This window comes from Solanum dulcamara, chromosome 3 (genome assembly GCF_947179165.1).
Source record: "Solanum dulcamara chromosome 3, daSolDulc1.2, whole genome shotgun sequence".
In the NCBI taxonomy this organism is placed as follows: domain Eukaryota; kingdom Viridiplantae; phylum Streptophyta; class Magnoliopsida; order Solanales; family Solanaceae; genus Solanum; species Solanum dulcamara.
In genome coordinates this window covers 81,597,730-81,615,457 of record NC_077239.1, presented here as the reverse complement: position 1 = coordinate 81,615,457, position 17,728 = coordinate 81,597,730, and the positions used below count along the sequence as shown (strand labels likewise).

The following is a 17,728-nucleotide window of genomic DNA, read 5'->3' as shown; positions in this document are numbered from 1 at the left end:
ATTAAGAGCAGAAAATTTAAACGGCTCCCTTTATATACGTGACACTTAAATTCTTTTGACTATTCTACGACTGCATTCCAAATCAATTGAATGACACTTAAATTCTTTTGACTATCCAAATCAATTGAATGACACTTAAATTCTTTTGACTATTCTACGGCTGCATTCCAAATCAATTGACTTAAATTCTTTGAACTATTCTACTTGTATCTTATCCACTGCACGTGTTGTCCCTTTTCATCTTTCGTGGTTCTTTCTTTCGTTTGTCATTTACTTGACATTATTAGGAGACTTGGCCGTAGACTCCAACAATAAAACAAATAGTAGATGGAATTAGTATCTTTCTTTTCCTTTACCAATTATTATATTTTTCTCTTACCCTTCCTAATTAGGCATCCTCAGTTTTTTCTAGGTATGGAAAAAGAGAGAAGAAAATGGTTGACTAGTACAAAGTGATGGCTTGTACTTTCTGACAACTAACATTCGATCTAATTCTTTACTATAATAAGAACAGTAAATAAAAGTACGGGTATTTTACATGAAAATCACCTTCCTCAAGGGAGGAAAAATCATGACTTATCTCACAGAATTTCAATGCAACTCAATTATCATCAACGGAGAAAAACTTCATATTACAAACTCTTGCAACCTACAAATTAAACTCTTAATCCCTTCTCCCTTGTAACACCCCTATTACAAGACTCAAAATAATAACTTTATTGCTCACTACACCAACTAACACGACCTGATATAGACTTCAACAGTACCCCATGGCTAACTCTAGCCACCAACTCAGATCTCAGAGATAAGAGAAGAAACAAGCAGTAATTCTAATACGTCCAACATCAACTAACTCTAGTTGACACTCCTAGGCAACTCTACCCAAAAGAACACCAAACAAATGGTGAAAAGAAGTTTGATTAAAACATAGATGATTCGACTAATTAACTCTAGAATCCGACTCAAGCTAAAGACTTAGGCAAGTGAATGATCTACTATCCTTTATAACTTAGGAGTAGATTTACAATATAAGAGCAAACGACACAAAACTCAAAACCCAGCTGAAGATGTTGCAATGCTAGAACAAGTTCCAACTGAATATGAGCAATGTTCTTTCTTGAAATGACTTTTGCTTTGTGTATAGACCTGATTTGCAAAAGCTTGATATTTTTTCTTACAATGTTCTCTTTATAAGAAAGACAAAAAGTCTAGGAGCAACGCCATTGGTTGATGTAATAGGCGTAACTAAATTTAGTCATTTCGCAGGCAGTTAGGAAGGCAATTACGGCAGGTTTTTTTGCCAATGCTGCCCGTTTAGAAGTGAGTATGAAGTTTGATACATGTAGCTATTTTTGTCTTAAAAGGCACAGTCTTTCCGTTTCTGCCTTATTTTTCTGATATGAGCATATTTGATAACTTCTGTTGCTGATCTTTGAAACAGCCATTCAGTCACAATGGGATGTACAAGACTGTTAGAACTTCTCAAGAAGTGTATATTCATCCTTCATCTGTGTTGTTCAGGTATTTATCTATTTTAATGTCTCGATTAAACTATGATAGCTTGATTGGTTTGCTGATATTACCGAGACATCAGAATTATTTTCCCTTAGTAGTCATAAGATGAGGAAATTACGTTCATGTGTGCAATTTATTGCCATTTTATAGCTATCAATATTTCTATAACTGGTTTCGGTAGTCCAAGTATCTAAGTTATTAAGAATACTAGGCATGTCTGTTGGTCAAGTTGGAGAAATCCCATGTGGGCTCCTGGCCCAACTTCAGTTGGGGCACAAGTTTAGAACTCCAGGGAGTATGGCTGACCCACACATCCCGTACTTTGTCCTTACCACTAAACCAACACCCTAGGAGCTAGGAAGATCTATGATTGTCGAGTCAAATGCATAATTGTGAAAAACATTCCCTTTTTTTGCATCCTATTGTAGCATGGTGTGGGCAGGGTCTTTCTCGTCACCATCTTTCCTGCTATATGTGCCTGCGTGCGTGTACACTGAACATCTTTTTAAACTTTGCTCAACAAGAGCACGGCTGAATTCGTTTCATGCCCCTACTCGATGACAACTTCTACTCAACATGGATCTTGTATTAACATTTTCACATTTCCGTTGTTAGTCTCAAATAAAAATAGGGAGGATATAAAACTTAATTAGTTGAGTACAAGTGTATTACATCACTTACATGTCTAGTTTTATAACGTGTTTTTCTCATAATTAACAGGGTCAACCCGAAGTTTATTGTGTACCATTCTCTCGTTTCAACGGATCGTCAGTAAATGCGAAATGTCATTACTATCGATCCTTCTTGGCTAACGGAGGCTGCACCACACTTTTACCAGAAGCAGCTGCATAGTTCTATTCCTCAATGATATGCACAATTTTCTTGGATGCTCCTTGGCAGCCTCATTCTGGTTTGGAAATTTTGTGGAGTCATTTGTACACTAACAACTCCTTGTAAATTGGTTATACTTTCTCCCGTAGGCTTGAGACAGGCCAGTTAAACGCCTTTCGCCAGAAAATTGTACTGTGCATATAGGTTGAATATTACTTTTTTTTTTTTAGTAAAAGGTAACTAAGATGATTTTTTAAATTTTAAACCAAGCCCAACATGAATAGCCGTACATAAACACTATTGATCATTTCAACAATTAAAAGTACATACAGTACTACAAAGTTGATTAAAAGACTAAAAAGAGAACAAACATGTTGACCAAGACTTATTGCAAGTTGCAACAATTATAAAGACTAGACAAAACAAAACACAACTAATTTACTAGAGGGAGAGTGAATAGGGACTCTATTCATAACTTTCCTCTATTTTCACACCAATACAAGTACATAAGTCTTAATTATGGACTTTCATATAGACTTAAAAAGGTATTTTCAGACACCCCCGTCTCCTAGTAGGGAGGTTAAAGAGGAGGCTGCGAATTTCTAATCTTAGCTTTAGCGACAACAATAGTGACAAAGGCCATCACAAGATGAGCAACGATTACAATATATCTCTTTGCCAACTTTGAAAATTTTACCAAGTCTCTTCACTAAATGGCGCACTCCCTTGGCCTCACTAGTGTAGTTTCCATTCATTGCTGCATCAAAAAAGTGTATGTAGCGCTTCATATTAGTCAGTAGCGGAATCATAAATTTATATAAGGCATGCAACCCTATATAGTATTTGGACATGAAATATAACAATTTTTAAACCACCTTTACCACTTTATCTATACTAAAGTCTTTTTTTGTGTCACGATTATTCAAATTGTTCTTATATAACAGAAAAAATTATATTTTTTCTATTTATACAATGCAATTTTCTGGCGCAGGATTCTCCTCACCTCTCTTTAGATCAACCACTTGTATTTAGTGGTGGATCCACCCTTGTCTAAGGTGTGTTAGTTGATATCCCTACTTCGCAGGGAAATTAAATTGTATAAGACAAATATTTTTTTAATGTACTATACTATATATTTTGAATACCCTTGAGTTCTTCGCATATTCTTTTCCTTATATTTTGACTCCTATAATTAGTGAATATTTTGACTCTTATCAATGCTATTTTTTAAAATTTATTTATAGATTAACCTAAAATAAAGGAGGAAATTTGTATATTGCTGATATTTTTCAGAGAAGAGAATTTTTTTTTAAAGAAAGTAAACACTTAATTTCTTTAAATAACTTTCCTAGAAATTTGAAAATAATTAGTATATGGAGACAGTAAATTAACCTTGGGTAAGTGGAGCAGTGGCCTCAGAATTCATCTCCCTTGCAACAATTTGGGAGGATGTTATTAGTAGAATAACCAAAGAAAGGCAAACAAAAATATTATTTTTTGAAACCATTTTGATTAACAAATTAAACTATTTGGAATTTCAAATTTTTTCTTTTGTTTTTTGCTGATGAGAAAAGACATGCATTTCTCCCCTATTTATAGAACTCAATAATACTTCCATCCATCCCCTATTGATGCATATTAAATATTATTTTTTGAAACCATATTGAGGACTTTGAATTCTTCAACAAATAAAGAAAGATTTCATGAAATTAAGACCTTCTTCTTTTGGGGTAAAAAAAGAAGGAAATATTACATCACTTAATATGCATCATTGGGCTTTTTTTTTTTTTGGTTACATTTTGGTACTCTTGCTTTTAAACGAACGTAATTCACGGAGGATACGTATCAACCTATACTATTATTAGGAGGTACGAAGGTCGAATAAGAATATTGGGATAAAAAATTAATAAGTAGTCAAGTATTGTCTAGTTTTTCTTATATCGTTTTTATTATTATTACTCTCCTACTATTTTATCCATGATTCTATTCTTACATTTTGTTTTGATTATCATATTATTTGTTGTTCCTACTGTTTTTTTCTACTTTGTTATAACATGACTTCTCTTCACTGTATTTTATTTCATATTTGATGTGGATATGTTTTACTTGAACCGAAGATCTATCGAACACAATTTCGCTACTCAATAAGATTGTGGTGTATGCCACCCTTTCTCAGACTCCAATTATGAAATCACGGAATATATATATATATATATTGTTGTTATTGTATATTATTAAAATAGTACATTTTTATTTTGGTACAATAATGAATGTCTTTTTCTAAAAAAATACCTTTTAAAAAATATTTGAATTACAAGAGGAGAGAAATTTTCATAATTTAGGATTTGAACTTTATGGTTCGAGTTCGAGTTTTATCACAATTCATTTGATTTATTGATGTAAACAATTATTTGTAAATATTTATATTTCATCTGTTCTAATTTATGTGACATATTTTTTTTAATTCATCTAAAAAAAGAATAAAACCTTTTCATAACTAGAAATAATGCAACTTTATAATTGTCGTTTTAACCTCAATGAAATGATTTTTCGAAGGAAGTCATCTAAGAGATCCTCCACAACACCTGCCAGTTCTTGAATATATTTTATTAAGTTTTTCATCCTTGAATCGCCTTCAACTTCCTTGGCCTTTGCATCGTCTATGTGTCTCATTTCTCTCTGGAGCCAATCGATGTCCAGTTTCAACCAATATAAGCGCGTTCCTTCTTGAACGAGTAGATTTCCAACAATTTCTACAGATTTATTGATGACTGCAGTGTTGGATTAAATTGATAAGTTGAATGGGAAATGGAGGAAAAAACAGTGGAGGGAAAAATGAGTTGTTACTTCTTACTTTATGAAATAAGCATTTGTCCCACATAAGTGGTGAAAAGAAAAAGTCTCCTACTTACAAGTAGAAGCACTCCTTCATTTTTCTAAAGGGTCAAGAAGAGGGTCTCCCCTCGTGTCGTCGTTGCTTGCTCGGCTCGGCTTCAGTCAAATGATTTGATTGATAATCTTTTTGGACCAAATTTCTTTTAATTTTTTTAATTAATTATTATAATTTAGTTAATTAATTATTTGAAAAATTCTGACCCGTGACCCGACCAGTTTCTTTCTTTCCCAGATTAATTTAAAACATTTCCTACCATTTTTCGTTTCAATGGTTTTTTTGAAAAAAGGTTGCAACTTTTTCTGAAAAGTTGCAAACCTTAAAGTTGCGACTTTTTCCCAACAGGTACCTTTTTTGAAAAGTTGCAAACATGCTATATATTTCTGTTGATCCTCAGAATTGTTCTGAACGAAATTTTCTGACAAACAATCTTCTTATTCTTCTTTTCTACACATTCTAAAATCCCGTGTGATATACTGCCTTCGAGTGGTTTGCAGTCACCATAATTTGCTGTACCGCTATTTTAGTGAGTAAATCGTTCTATCCTGGGAAGAAAGATTCCAATACATCGGATACGTTGAGGGGAATAATTTCCTTAAGGACACACTGTGCATTCAGTGGGCTCGATATTTGTTCTTACATAATTTTTTCAAATATTGTTCTTATTTTCAGTTTCTGTTCAGTTTCTATTTTTTATTTTCAGAGATTATTATTACTATTTTAATATTTTACAATACAGTTTCTAACATGCAGTTAGAAGAATATCAGCCACCTTTTTTTTCTAAATCTGAGGATGAGTAAGGAAAAGTAAGAGAAAAAGATGATCAATTATTTGGTTTAGTTGGAGTCAGCGGCCAAGTCTTCTAATTACTAATAAATAATGTCAAGTAAATGAAAAAGAAAGAACAAATACTCTGTTCATAATAAACACAATAAATGATACATCATAGGCAAATTGGTACCAATTGAAACACAATTGTTAAATCTTCACTTCATCGTGTTATATGGTATTTCATTTTCAAGCATTAATAAAGAATTTTTAGAGTGAGATGATTAAGGCCAGTAAATGGATTTTTTTATTCTTACTATAATATAATTAATTACTTTTCTTGAATGGTTTCACTAGAATAATTCTGTGTCTATTGAATAGTTCTAGTAGTTGAATGGCTTTCACGAGAATATTTCTTTTTCTAATTAAATCTATTGTTGGTGTTATTAAGCATTTTAATATTAGGAGTTGTTTAGTAGCGGGTTAGAATTATGAAGATATTAATAATATATGGATTAATTAGTCAGTTATGAGAAAATTTACGTATTATTTTTATACGGATTAGTTATTCATGTATTAGTTATACGTATTAGTTATTCTATCTTCTATTCTACATAAAATAATATATTTCTTGCGGAATTTATACATATATTAATTATGTGAATTTTTAAATTATCAACTAAAAATTATATTAATTTTATATATAAATAATTTATTTTAAACATTTTACGTGATACATATTTTTAATTAAGAGCAGAAAATTTAAAAGGCTCCCATTGTTTACTTGCACGGCTGCGTTCCAAATCAATTGAATGACACTTAAGTTCTTTTGACTATTCTACTGCTGCATTCCAAATCAATTGAATGACACTTAAATTCTTTTGACTATTCTACGGCTGCATTCCAAATCAATTGACTTAAATTCTTTGAACTATTCTACTTGTATCTTATCCACTGCACGTGTTGTCCCTTTTCATCTTTCGTGGTTCTTTCTTTCGTTTGTCATTTACTTGACATTATTAGGAGACTTGGCCGTAGACTCCAACAATAAAACAAATAGTAGATGGAATTAGTATCTTTCTTTTCCTTTACCAATTATTATATTTTTCTCTTACCCTTCCTAATTAGGCATCCTCAGTTTTTTCTAGGTATGGAAAAAGAGAGAAGAAAATGGTTGACTAGTACAAAGTGATGGCTTGTACTTTCTGACAACTAACATTCGATCTAATTCTTTACTATAATAAGAACAGTAAATAAAAGTACGGGTATTTTACATGAAAATCACCTTCCTCAAGGGAGGAAAAATCATGACTTATCTCACAGAATTTCAATGCAACTCAATTATCATCAACGGAGAAAAACTTCATATTACAAACTCTTGCAACCTACAAATTAAACTCTTAATCCCTTCTCCCTTGTAACACCCCTATTACAAGACTCAAAATAATAACTTTATTGCTCACTACACCAACTAACACGACCTGATATAGACTTCAACAGTACCCCATGGCTAACTCTAGCCACCAACTCAGATCTCAGAGATAAGAGAAGAAACAAGCAGTAATTCTAATACGTCCAACATCAACTAACTCTAGTTGACACTCCTAGGCAACTCTACCCAAAAGAACACCAAACAAATGGTGAAAAGAAGTTTGATTAAAACATAGATGATTCGACTAATTAACTCTAGAATCCGACTCAAGCTAAAGACTTAGGCAAGTGAATGATCTACTATCCTTTATAACTTAGGAGTAGATTTACAATATAAGAGCAAACGACACAAAACTCAAAACCCAGCTGAAGATGTTGCAATGCTAGAACAAGTTCCAACTGAATATGAGCAATGTTCTTTCTTGAAATGACTTTTGCTTTGTGTATAGACCTGATTTGCAAAAGCTTGATATTTTTTCTTACAATGTTCTCTTTATAAGAAAGACAAAAAGTCTAGGAGCAACGCCATTGGTTGATGTAATAGGCGTAACTAAATTTAGTCATTTCGCAGGCAGTTAGGAAGGCAATTACGGCAGGTTTTTTTGCCAATGCTGCCCGTTTAGAAGTGAGTATGAAGTTTGATACATGTAGCTATTTTTGTCTTAAAAGGCACAGTCTTTCCGTTTCTGCCTTATTTTTCTGATATGAGCATATTTGATAACTTCTGTTGCTGATCTTTGAAACAGCCATTCAGTCACAATGGGATGTACAAGACTGTTAGAACTTCTCAAGAAGTGTATATTCATCCTTCATCTGTGTTGTTCAGGTATTTATCTATTTTAATGTCTCGATTAAACTATGATAGCTTGATTGGTTTGCTGATATTACCGAGACATCAGAATTATTTTCCCTTAGTAGTCATAAGATGAGGAAATTACGTTCATGTGTGCAATTTATTGCCATTTTATAGCTATCAATATTTCTATAACTGGTTTCGGTAGTCCAAGTATCTAAGTTATTAAGAATACTAGGCATGTCTGTTGGTCAAGTTGGAGAAATCCCATGTGGGCTCCTGGCCCAACTTCAGTTGGGGCACAAGTTTAGAACTCCAGGGAGTATGGCTGACCCACACATCCCGTACTTTGTCCTTACCACTAAACCAACACCCTAGGAGCTAGGAAGATCTATGATTGTCGAGTCAAATGCATAATTGTGAAAAACATTCCCTTTTTTTGCATCCTATTGTAGCATGGTGTGGGCAGGGTCTTTCTCGTCACCATCTTTCCTGCTATATGTGCCTGCGTGCGTGTACACTGAACATCTTTTTAAACTTTGCTCAACAAGAGCACGGCTGAATTCGTTTCATGCCCCTACTCGATGACAACTTCTACTCAACATGGATCTTGTATTAACATTTTCACATTTCCGTTGTTAGTCTCAAATAAAAATAGGGAGGATATAAAACTTAATTAGTTGAGTACAAGTGTATTACATCACTTACATGTCTAGTTTTATAACGTGTTTTTCTCATAATTAACAGGGTCAACCCGAAGTTTATTGTGTACCATTCTCTCGTTTCAACGGATCGTCAGTAAATGCGAAATGTCATTACTATCGATCCTTCTTGGCTAACGGAGGCTGCACCACACTTTTACCAGAAGCAGCTGCATAGTTCTATTCCTCAATGATATGCACAATTTTCTTGGATGCTCCTTGGCAGCCTCATTCTGGTTTGGAAATTTTGTGGAGTCATTTGTACACTAACAACTCCTTGTAAATTGGTTATACTTTCTCCCGTAGGCTTGAGACAGGCCAGTTAAACGTCTTTCGCCAGAAAATTGTACTGTGCATATAGGTTGAATATTACTTTTTTTTTTTTAGTAAAAGGTAACTAAGATGATTTTTTAAATTTTAAACCAAGCCCAACATGAATAGCCGTACATAAACACTATTGATCATTTCAACAATTAAAAGTACATACAGTACTACAAAGTTGATTAAAAGACTAAAAAGAGAACAAACATGTTGACCAAGACTTATTGCAAGTTGCAACAATTATAAAGACTTGACAAAACAAAACACAACTAATTTGCTAGAGGGAAGAGATTGCTGATATTTTTCAGAGAAGAGATTTTTTTTTTTAAAGAAAGTAAACACTTAATTTCTTTAAATAACTTTCCTAGAAATTTGAAAATAATTAGTATATGGAGACAGTGAATTAACCTTGGGTAAGTGGAGCAGGGGCCTCAGAATTCATCTCCCTTGCAACAATTTGGGAGGATATTATTAGTAGAATAACCAAAGAAAGGCAAACGAAAATATTATTTTTTGAAACCATTTTGATTAACAAATCAAGCTATTTGGAATTTCAATTTTTTTCTTTTTTTTTTTGCTGATGAGAAAAGACATGCATTTCTCCCCTATTTGTAGAACTCAATAATACTTCCATGCGACAATCAGAAAAGAAGGGGAAAATATTGAGGACTTACTTTGAATTCTTCAAGATATAAAGAAAGATTTCATGAAAGACCTTCTTCTTTTGGGGTCAAAAAGATGGAAATATTATATCACTTAATATGCATCATTAGACTTGCTTTTAAATAAACGTAATTCACGGAGGATACGTATCAACCTATAGCATTATTAGGAGGTTAAGAAGGTCGAAGAATATTGGGATAAAAAATTAGTACTTAGTCGAGTGTCGTTTAGTTTCCTTTATTAGTATAGTTATTATTATTACTCTTCTACTATCTTATTCATGATTCTATTGTTACATTTTGTTTTCTTTGTTTTGGTTATCACATTATTTGTTGTTCCTACTGTTCTTTTCTACTTTGTTTTTAGCATTACTTCTCTTCACTATATTTTATTTCATATTTGATGTGGATATGTTTTACTTGATTCGAGGGTCTATCGGACGCAATTTCGCTATTCAAAAGGTAGGAATAAGATTGTGGTGTATGCTACCCTTTCTCAACCCCAATTGTGAGATCACTAAATATATATATTGTTGTTATTGTATATTATCAAAATAGTACATTTTTATTTACGTACAATATTATATGTCTTTTTCTAAAGAATACTTTTTGAAAAATATTTGAATTATAAGAGGTAAATACTTTTCAGAATTTAGGATTTAAACTTTATGGTTCGAGTTCGAATTTTATCACAATTCATTTGATTTACTGATGTAAACAATTATTTGTACATATTTATATTCCATCTGTCCTAATTTATGTGGCATATTTTTCTTTTTAATTCATCTGAAAATTAAAAGAATAAAACCTTTTCATAACTAGAAAGAATGCAACTTTATAATTCTCATTTTACCCTCAATAAAATAATTTATAATTACATAAATGTCTAAGGTTTGTTTTAGACCTCAAATTTCAAAAATTCTTTTTTTTAAAACTTTATGTCAAGTTAAACTATGCACATAAATTGAGACATAGAAAGTAATTTTTTAACACATATACATTGTCTGAGGTTCCAAGCCAAGGCTATTGAATTTCAATAAACTCATAAAGCGTAACTAACATGTTATATTCATCGCTATCAGTGGTTGGAATCCGTTGATCCTTAATCATATATTTCGAATTCGAGTTCATATCATATCATGTAAATGGGAGATATATATATGCCAATTTTAACAACCAAAGACTTCAAATTAAACTTTGGCCTTTTTGTTGAACCTCTTAAAAGATTCCCACTATATTATAATTAAAAATAAAACCCACTTTATTAATAATTTGATATTAAGAAGAAATTAAGACTACAAAAGCTAAAGCTTTCTAGCTAAAGGATAAATTTTAACCACCAATTAGCTATAAATTGTGGTCAAGTCAATAAAAAAGCAATATAACATATATTAAAGTTTAATTTACTGAAAAATACAGGGGCTAATATAAGTGTTGGCTCGATCTTGGATTGATGATAACGTGGTTTTTATATTTTCTCATTCATCATTACTTGTTTACTATATTAAAAATATATTAATTTTTACTAATTCAAAAGAAAAACATACAAACACCTATATCAATTATTGTTTCTATTCAGACTAAATAAGTAAAAAGAAACTGAAAGAGTAATTCCATTGCATAACAAACATTACTACAAGATGACTTTTATTCATACATTTTTACTAGTTATAGCAAGCTCTAAAGTAGAAAGAGCATTACTATATATTACATAATTGCCATTACAAAAGTTTAAAATACATATATATTGCTCCACATAATTAATATAATCAATTATGTGGCTTGCCTTCAGTCACTTTGTCCATGGCCTCACCTTTGTAGGAGCAACACCTATAGCAACCGTAGTAATCACGGCGGCAGCAACCGTACCGGCAGTATCCTCCATGTCGTCCACCACCACCACGTCCGCCACCAGGGTATCCACCACCACCACGTCCGCCACCAGGGTATCCACCACCACCACGTCCGCCACCAGGGTACCCACCACCGGGGTATCCACCACCACCATGACCGCCGCCAGGGTATCCGCCACCGGGGTACCCGCCATATTGTGCTTCATGTACTAATGCATTCTTGTTATCAGATTTCTTTGCTGCATCAATTAATTTTGTAAAACAATTATATTAGTAGTAATATATTTAAATATATACACTGTGGTAATGAGATTTTTACACTATTAATTACTCAAATGATATCTACATAAACATCCTTAAATTGTGGGATATATATATAATTTGAAAATAAGATATTTTATCTAGTACAACAGATAAATATGACCCGATGGTGCTTCCTTATGATTGATTGTATATATAGTATTGTATATAACTTAGTCGAATCCAATATGAGTATCAGATATTAGATTGAAAACTGAAAAAAGTGATACAAGCACAATTATATATAATATTTGATAGGTTTAGGACACATGAAATGACAACCTTGGTAAGTTATGATCAAACTAGCATTAGTGAATATAGTTAATAGACCACTAATTAGAAAGGTTGAATAATTTTAATTATTAGAAATTCAATATATTTCAAAGAGAAAGAATATAAGGAGAAAATAATCTTACAGTCCTCTTCTAAAGTGGTTGAAGTCTTAGCCAACTCTCCAGCAAAAACCTCAGAGCTTATCATTACAAATATAGCCAAAAAAAGGCCAAGAATTAGAAATGCCTTGGAACCCATTTTATGTTACTTGAAAATAAAAGGATGAAGAAATGGAGAGATTCTTGGGTACTATTTATAGAAAGATTTTAATGCATAAATTGGTTGAATAGAAAGATATGCATTTATGGAGTGCTTGGTTGGCAAGTATTGAGAGCCATGAAGAGTCTCCACTACTTTTGAATTCACAATTGAGTTGACAAAAAATATTTAGATAATTTGCTACTCCCTCGGTTACAAATTATTTATTGCCTTTTCGCTTCTCGAAATTCAAACTATATAAATTTTGATCAATATTTTAAAATATATATATATATATATATTTTAACCATATTGATATATAACGTATATCATATTTTGTATAGTTTTCAAATATCTAATTTTAAAATTTAAAATATTAAAATAATTAATTTAATCTAGCTTTAATGATTAATCAAGTTATTGACTCTCGAGAAAATAAAACATGACAAATATTAGGAAGGGAAATTTGATCGAACATAAAATTTATATTAATAATAATTAAGTTATAAGAATTGTTACAAAAAATTTAAAATAAAGAAGATAAATATAATATCGTGAATCACAAAAAAAATTAATATTTGTTACCGTCAAATATGAGGACTAAATAACGCGATATCCTAGCTATTCCTTTTTGTCTTTCTTATTTTCTTCTTTTCATTTTTTTACTCTATTTATCTATTTTATAATGTGATTATATGTTGTTCCTTAGTACATATAAGTAGGAAAAAAAACACCAAAAGAATATGCGATGGGAGGATATGTACCTCATCCTACTTAATTAATTAATAGTACTTTTAGGTTCGAGTCTTGAGATAAAATCGATTTTGATAGATATATTTTAATATTTTAATTTTTAAAGTAAAATTTTTTGACATAAAATTAAAGTAGTCAAGCTTCAAAATAATATCAAATAATTGGTGGTGAAGGCATAGTGACACTTATAAATTCACTAGAACTCAATAATTTTGACTAAAACAAAATTCATTTAGTATAAACAATAATTTAACTAGAGAATTCAATATTTTTATTAAATTAATATAAATATCGGATAGAGATAAACTTTTATTGAAATGAAAGAGCCTAGTACAGCAGCTGGCCTACGAATTAAAATCAAGATAAATACTATTTAATTATCTATTGAGTTGAAAAAGTCATCTTAGACCTTCCACCCCAACCACCTCTCATTACTGCTAAAGCTATTAAAAAAAAATTCTTTTTCATTTTTCAAAAGAAAATGTGATAGAAGAATTCGAAATTGTGTTATTTCTAATAGCGCGTTAATAATACGAGATTGTTATACGTGTAAAATTATATTGTGTAAATTGTTAATGTTAATCGAGGTTATAATTAAGTAAATAAAATTTATTATCTCTAATAATTTATATTTTTAGATGAAATTATCACATATATAATATCAAATCAAGCAAAAATATCGTGTTTGAGTCTTACTGTAACCACCCATCATCCAAAAAAATTAAAAATCCATATTTTTCATCAACAAAAGAAATAATCAATTTTTTATGTGAGAATGTGTTAAAATTTTATAACTAAGTATAATAAAAAATATATTATCTCTGGCAATTGAAGTTTTAGGATGATTACACATTTCAACGATGTACTAGGGACTCAACACTTCTATTAAAAATTTAAAATGCTATTTAAATAATTAATATATTGAGAAGACATTGAATAATTCTGACATAGGTTAGGTTACAAATTCAATTGGCTCAATGCGTCTTTTACCATGGAAAAAAAAGTATCACGTCACTAGTGACTTATTGAATCTATTGTAGAAATTTTTAAGATCAATAATTGAAAATATATGTATATATATGTATCCGTATATAATAAGTTGTCTCCAAAAAGGGCAAATGGATATAATCGAAATTATAGAACATTTTAGAATATGTAAAGATAGAGATGATAATTTAGCACACAGAACAGGAGAATCAGAATTCCTATACATAACCTCTGAAAACGAAGACAACTTATTAATAATTAGTGTTGACACCCAATTTTGACCATCCACAACGCAAATTAGCTATCGAGTTTTTTTGAATTCGAACATTTTGAAATAATTAGCTTTTATAAAAAAAAATAAAAAAATAATAATATATGTATATATATATATTTTTCATATTATTCTTAACTATTTTTATCTTTATATAAATTTTAGTATAACATACATATTTCTATATAACTATATCTTTGATTACTATTTATGTTATTATTCGAAAATTATCTCAAAAGATTTTTTTTTTACTACTAAATAAATTTTAGTTAGGTTAGTTTAATTATGGTTTGTATTTTTGAAAATTTTAGTTTTTTCTAAAAAAATAAATAAATAAATAAAAAATATCCTTTCTTTTCTTTTTCCATTATCAAACAACTATCCATCTCTCTAAACTCACTTCTTCACTATCTCTCTCTCTCTAAAAAAAAACTCACTTCTTGACTATCTCTCTCTCTATCTCAAAAAACTCACTTCTTCACTATCTCTCTCTCTCTACACTCTCTTCATCTTCTCAAAAAAAAAAAAGAAGAGAAAACAAGACAAGTTACCCTCCTCACCATGCTCTCCCATTATCTCTCAATCTCTCTCCTCTTACATACCACCGAATACTTCTCTTCCACTCGTCTCCGGCGAGAGCTCCGACGAAACACGCAGGAAAAGCCACCAAGCCGCCGCTAGACTAACAAGACGAGAGGTTTAAGACGGATCTTTACAAATCCGTTTTGGTATGGTTTCGTTTAACTTTATTTTTCTGTATATGTTGTGTTCTTTTAGATCTAAAAGTTCATTCTTTTTTTTTATGATTATTGTGTATATGTTGGGTTGATTACATCTTGTGTTTGGTGTTCTTGATAAGTTTTCTTGCTTGGAAGATTTAGATCTTTCTCATGTTAGATTCTTTTTACTGATTTTGTTTTCATAACAAATGTTGGGCTGATTAATTACTCTAACCATTATTGTTATTTTCTTGCTTATAAGATTCATATTGTTCACATGTTACTACATCACTTTAATTCTTTATTTTTTGCTCCAAATGATTTGCTAAACTCGAGATTCAAAGATTTTTTGTTCATTCATAATTGATTAAGATTGCAAAGCATATTTATGTTATTTTTGTTGTTGTTGTTGTTGTTGTTTATGTTCATGTTCATGTTCATGTTCATGTTCATGTTCATATTCATTTTCATTTTCATGTTTATGTTTATGTTCATGTTCATATTTATGTTCTTACACTTTAATTATGTTCATGTTTATATTCTTGTATTTAATTAAGGTTTCATGTTCTTACATTTTAATTATGTTCATGTTTATATTCTTGTATTTAATTAAGGTTTCATGTTCTTACATTTTAATTATGTTCATGTTTATATTCTTGTATTTAATTAAGGTTTCGTGTTCATATTCATGTTCTTACATTTTAATTATGTTCATGTGTATATTCTTGTATTTAATTAAGTTTTTTTTTTACGGTGAGATTGTTATTATTTGTTATTGTCTAAATGCATATCTTTTAATTTGGGTATCTATTTGATTAGCTAATTGATAACCGATATTTTATTTTCTTGATTTAGATTTGGGAAATGTTTAATATTTTGCTAATCAGGCATAATTTGTTGATTGAAATATTTGACTGTTAGGAAATAATTATAGTATTTTTTTTACAAAATTTGCTAGCATGTAGTAATTATTTTGGCATTTATCACAATTAATTTTGTCTCCCTTTATTAAATTTGAAATAAAGTTGTTATCCTACTACTTTAAATAAAGTTATTACCCTACTACTTTAAATAAAGTTATTTCACCACTACTTTAAATAAAATTATTACCCTACTACTTTAAATAAAGTTATTACCCCACTACTTTAAATAAAGTTATTACCCTACTACTTTAAATAAAGTTGTTACCCTACTACTTTAAATAAAGTTGTTACCCTACTACTTTAAATAAAGTTATTACCCTACTACTTTAAATAAAGTTATTTCACCACTACTTTAAATAAAGTCATTACTCTATTACTTTAAATAAAGTCATTACCCTACTACTTTAAATAAAGTTATTTTACTACTACTTTAAATAAAGTTAGTACCCACTTCTTTAAAATAAGTTTTAAATAGTTTTTTTTATTATTTGGAGGGATGATTACATGCCTACTACTTATGTAACAGACTTTATTTTGGCCAATGAAAAATCTCTCCGTCGGGTTTCGAGGCCTCTCCATTTTAAAGACGAAAATTTTAATTTAAGTTTACATTATATATTATATATTACAAGTTGAAATGGCCGATGAAGAAATTACCGTTGCTTTCCAAGGCCTCCCATGTTCATAAGACGGTTTTTTATTTTTGTATTAGTATTATTATTATTATTGTTATTATTTTTATTTTTATTATTACTATTTATATTATTTATTATTAACATATTTACTAAGTATTTCTACAGGCGCTGGAGCAAAATTTACTGATATGCAATTTTATGTATATCTGATATACAAGAAAACTGTTGGTTGTATGCACTAATATACAGTGTATATACAGTTGTGATATACATCAGAATTGGCCCCAAAGCCCAAAACGCAGGTGGCCCAACAGCTTAGTCCAGACGTACAGAAACTAAGTGTCGGGCCATATTTTTATATGTTCATTACTTATTTTTATTTATTATTTTATTGATTCGGTTTGTAACAATTAATTAATTCATGTCGTTCATGATTTTCTTAGCTATTAATTTTAATTTGTTTTAACCTAATTAGATTCCCCTAAAGATAAACCAATTCATGTTAATTTATTCTTAAAATAATTTTCTATATTTACTTAGTCATTGATAAACTTTTACTTCTTTATATATATATATATATATACATGTATATTATAATCAAATATTTAAGTTTTATCAATTTTGTTATTTTTTTTTTATATATAAAAATAATTTCAAAGTCTTCGTTTTCTTTTAAATTAATATTTCCCAAAGTTAGTCAAATAAATTTCAAATCGTTGGATAACCGCATGTTAGCGGCTATTTTAAGTGCTAAAACCTTCTTAAAATAGTAATATGAACCTCGTACCCTTTTTCTCTAAATTTTTAAGACTTAAATCTGTTAGAGTCTTTTAAATTAAG

General features: G+C 30.2%; 1 protein-coding gene and 2 long non-coding RNA genes across 3 annotated transcripts; 2 read left to right on the top strand and 1 right to left on the bottom strand.

Annotated features, from left to right (window-relative positions):
- The first annotated feature begins 1,193 nt into the window (after positions 1 to 1,193).
- Positions 1,194 to 2,320, top strand: LOC129883334 (uncharacterized). Its single transcript, XR_008765903.1, has 3 exons — positions 1,194 to 1,320; positions 1,442 to 1,521; positions 2,236 to 2,320. It is a non-coding gene; the product is annotated as an uncharacterized LOC129883334 (long non-coding RNA).
- A 5,617-nt stretch (positions 2,321 to 7,937) lies between these two features.
- LOC129881945 (uncharacterized) lies at positions 7,938 to 9,116 on the top strand. The gene is made up of 3 exons (XR_008765706.1): positions 7,938 to 8,064; positions 8,186 to 8,265; positions 8,980 to 9,116. It is a non-coding gene; the product is annotated as an uncharacterized LOC129881945 (long non-coding RNA).
- A 2,383-nt stretch (positions 9,117 to 11,499) lies between these two features.
- LOC129883332 (glycine-rich protein-like) lies at positions 11,500 to 12,636 on the bottom strand. The gene is made up of 2 exons (XM_055957980.1): positions 12,486 to 12,636; positions 11,500 to 12,008 (listed from the first exon to the last, which is right to left on the bottom strand). The coding sequence occupies exons 1-2, from the start codon at positions 12,598 to 12,600 to the stop codon at positions 11,686 to 11,688; spliced, it is 438 nt and encodes a 145-aa protein (XP_055813955.1). The 5' UTR covers positions 12,601 to 12,636; the 3' UTR covers positions 11,500 to 11,685.
- Between the last annotated feature and the right edge of the window lie 5,092 nt (positions 12,637 to 17,728).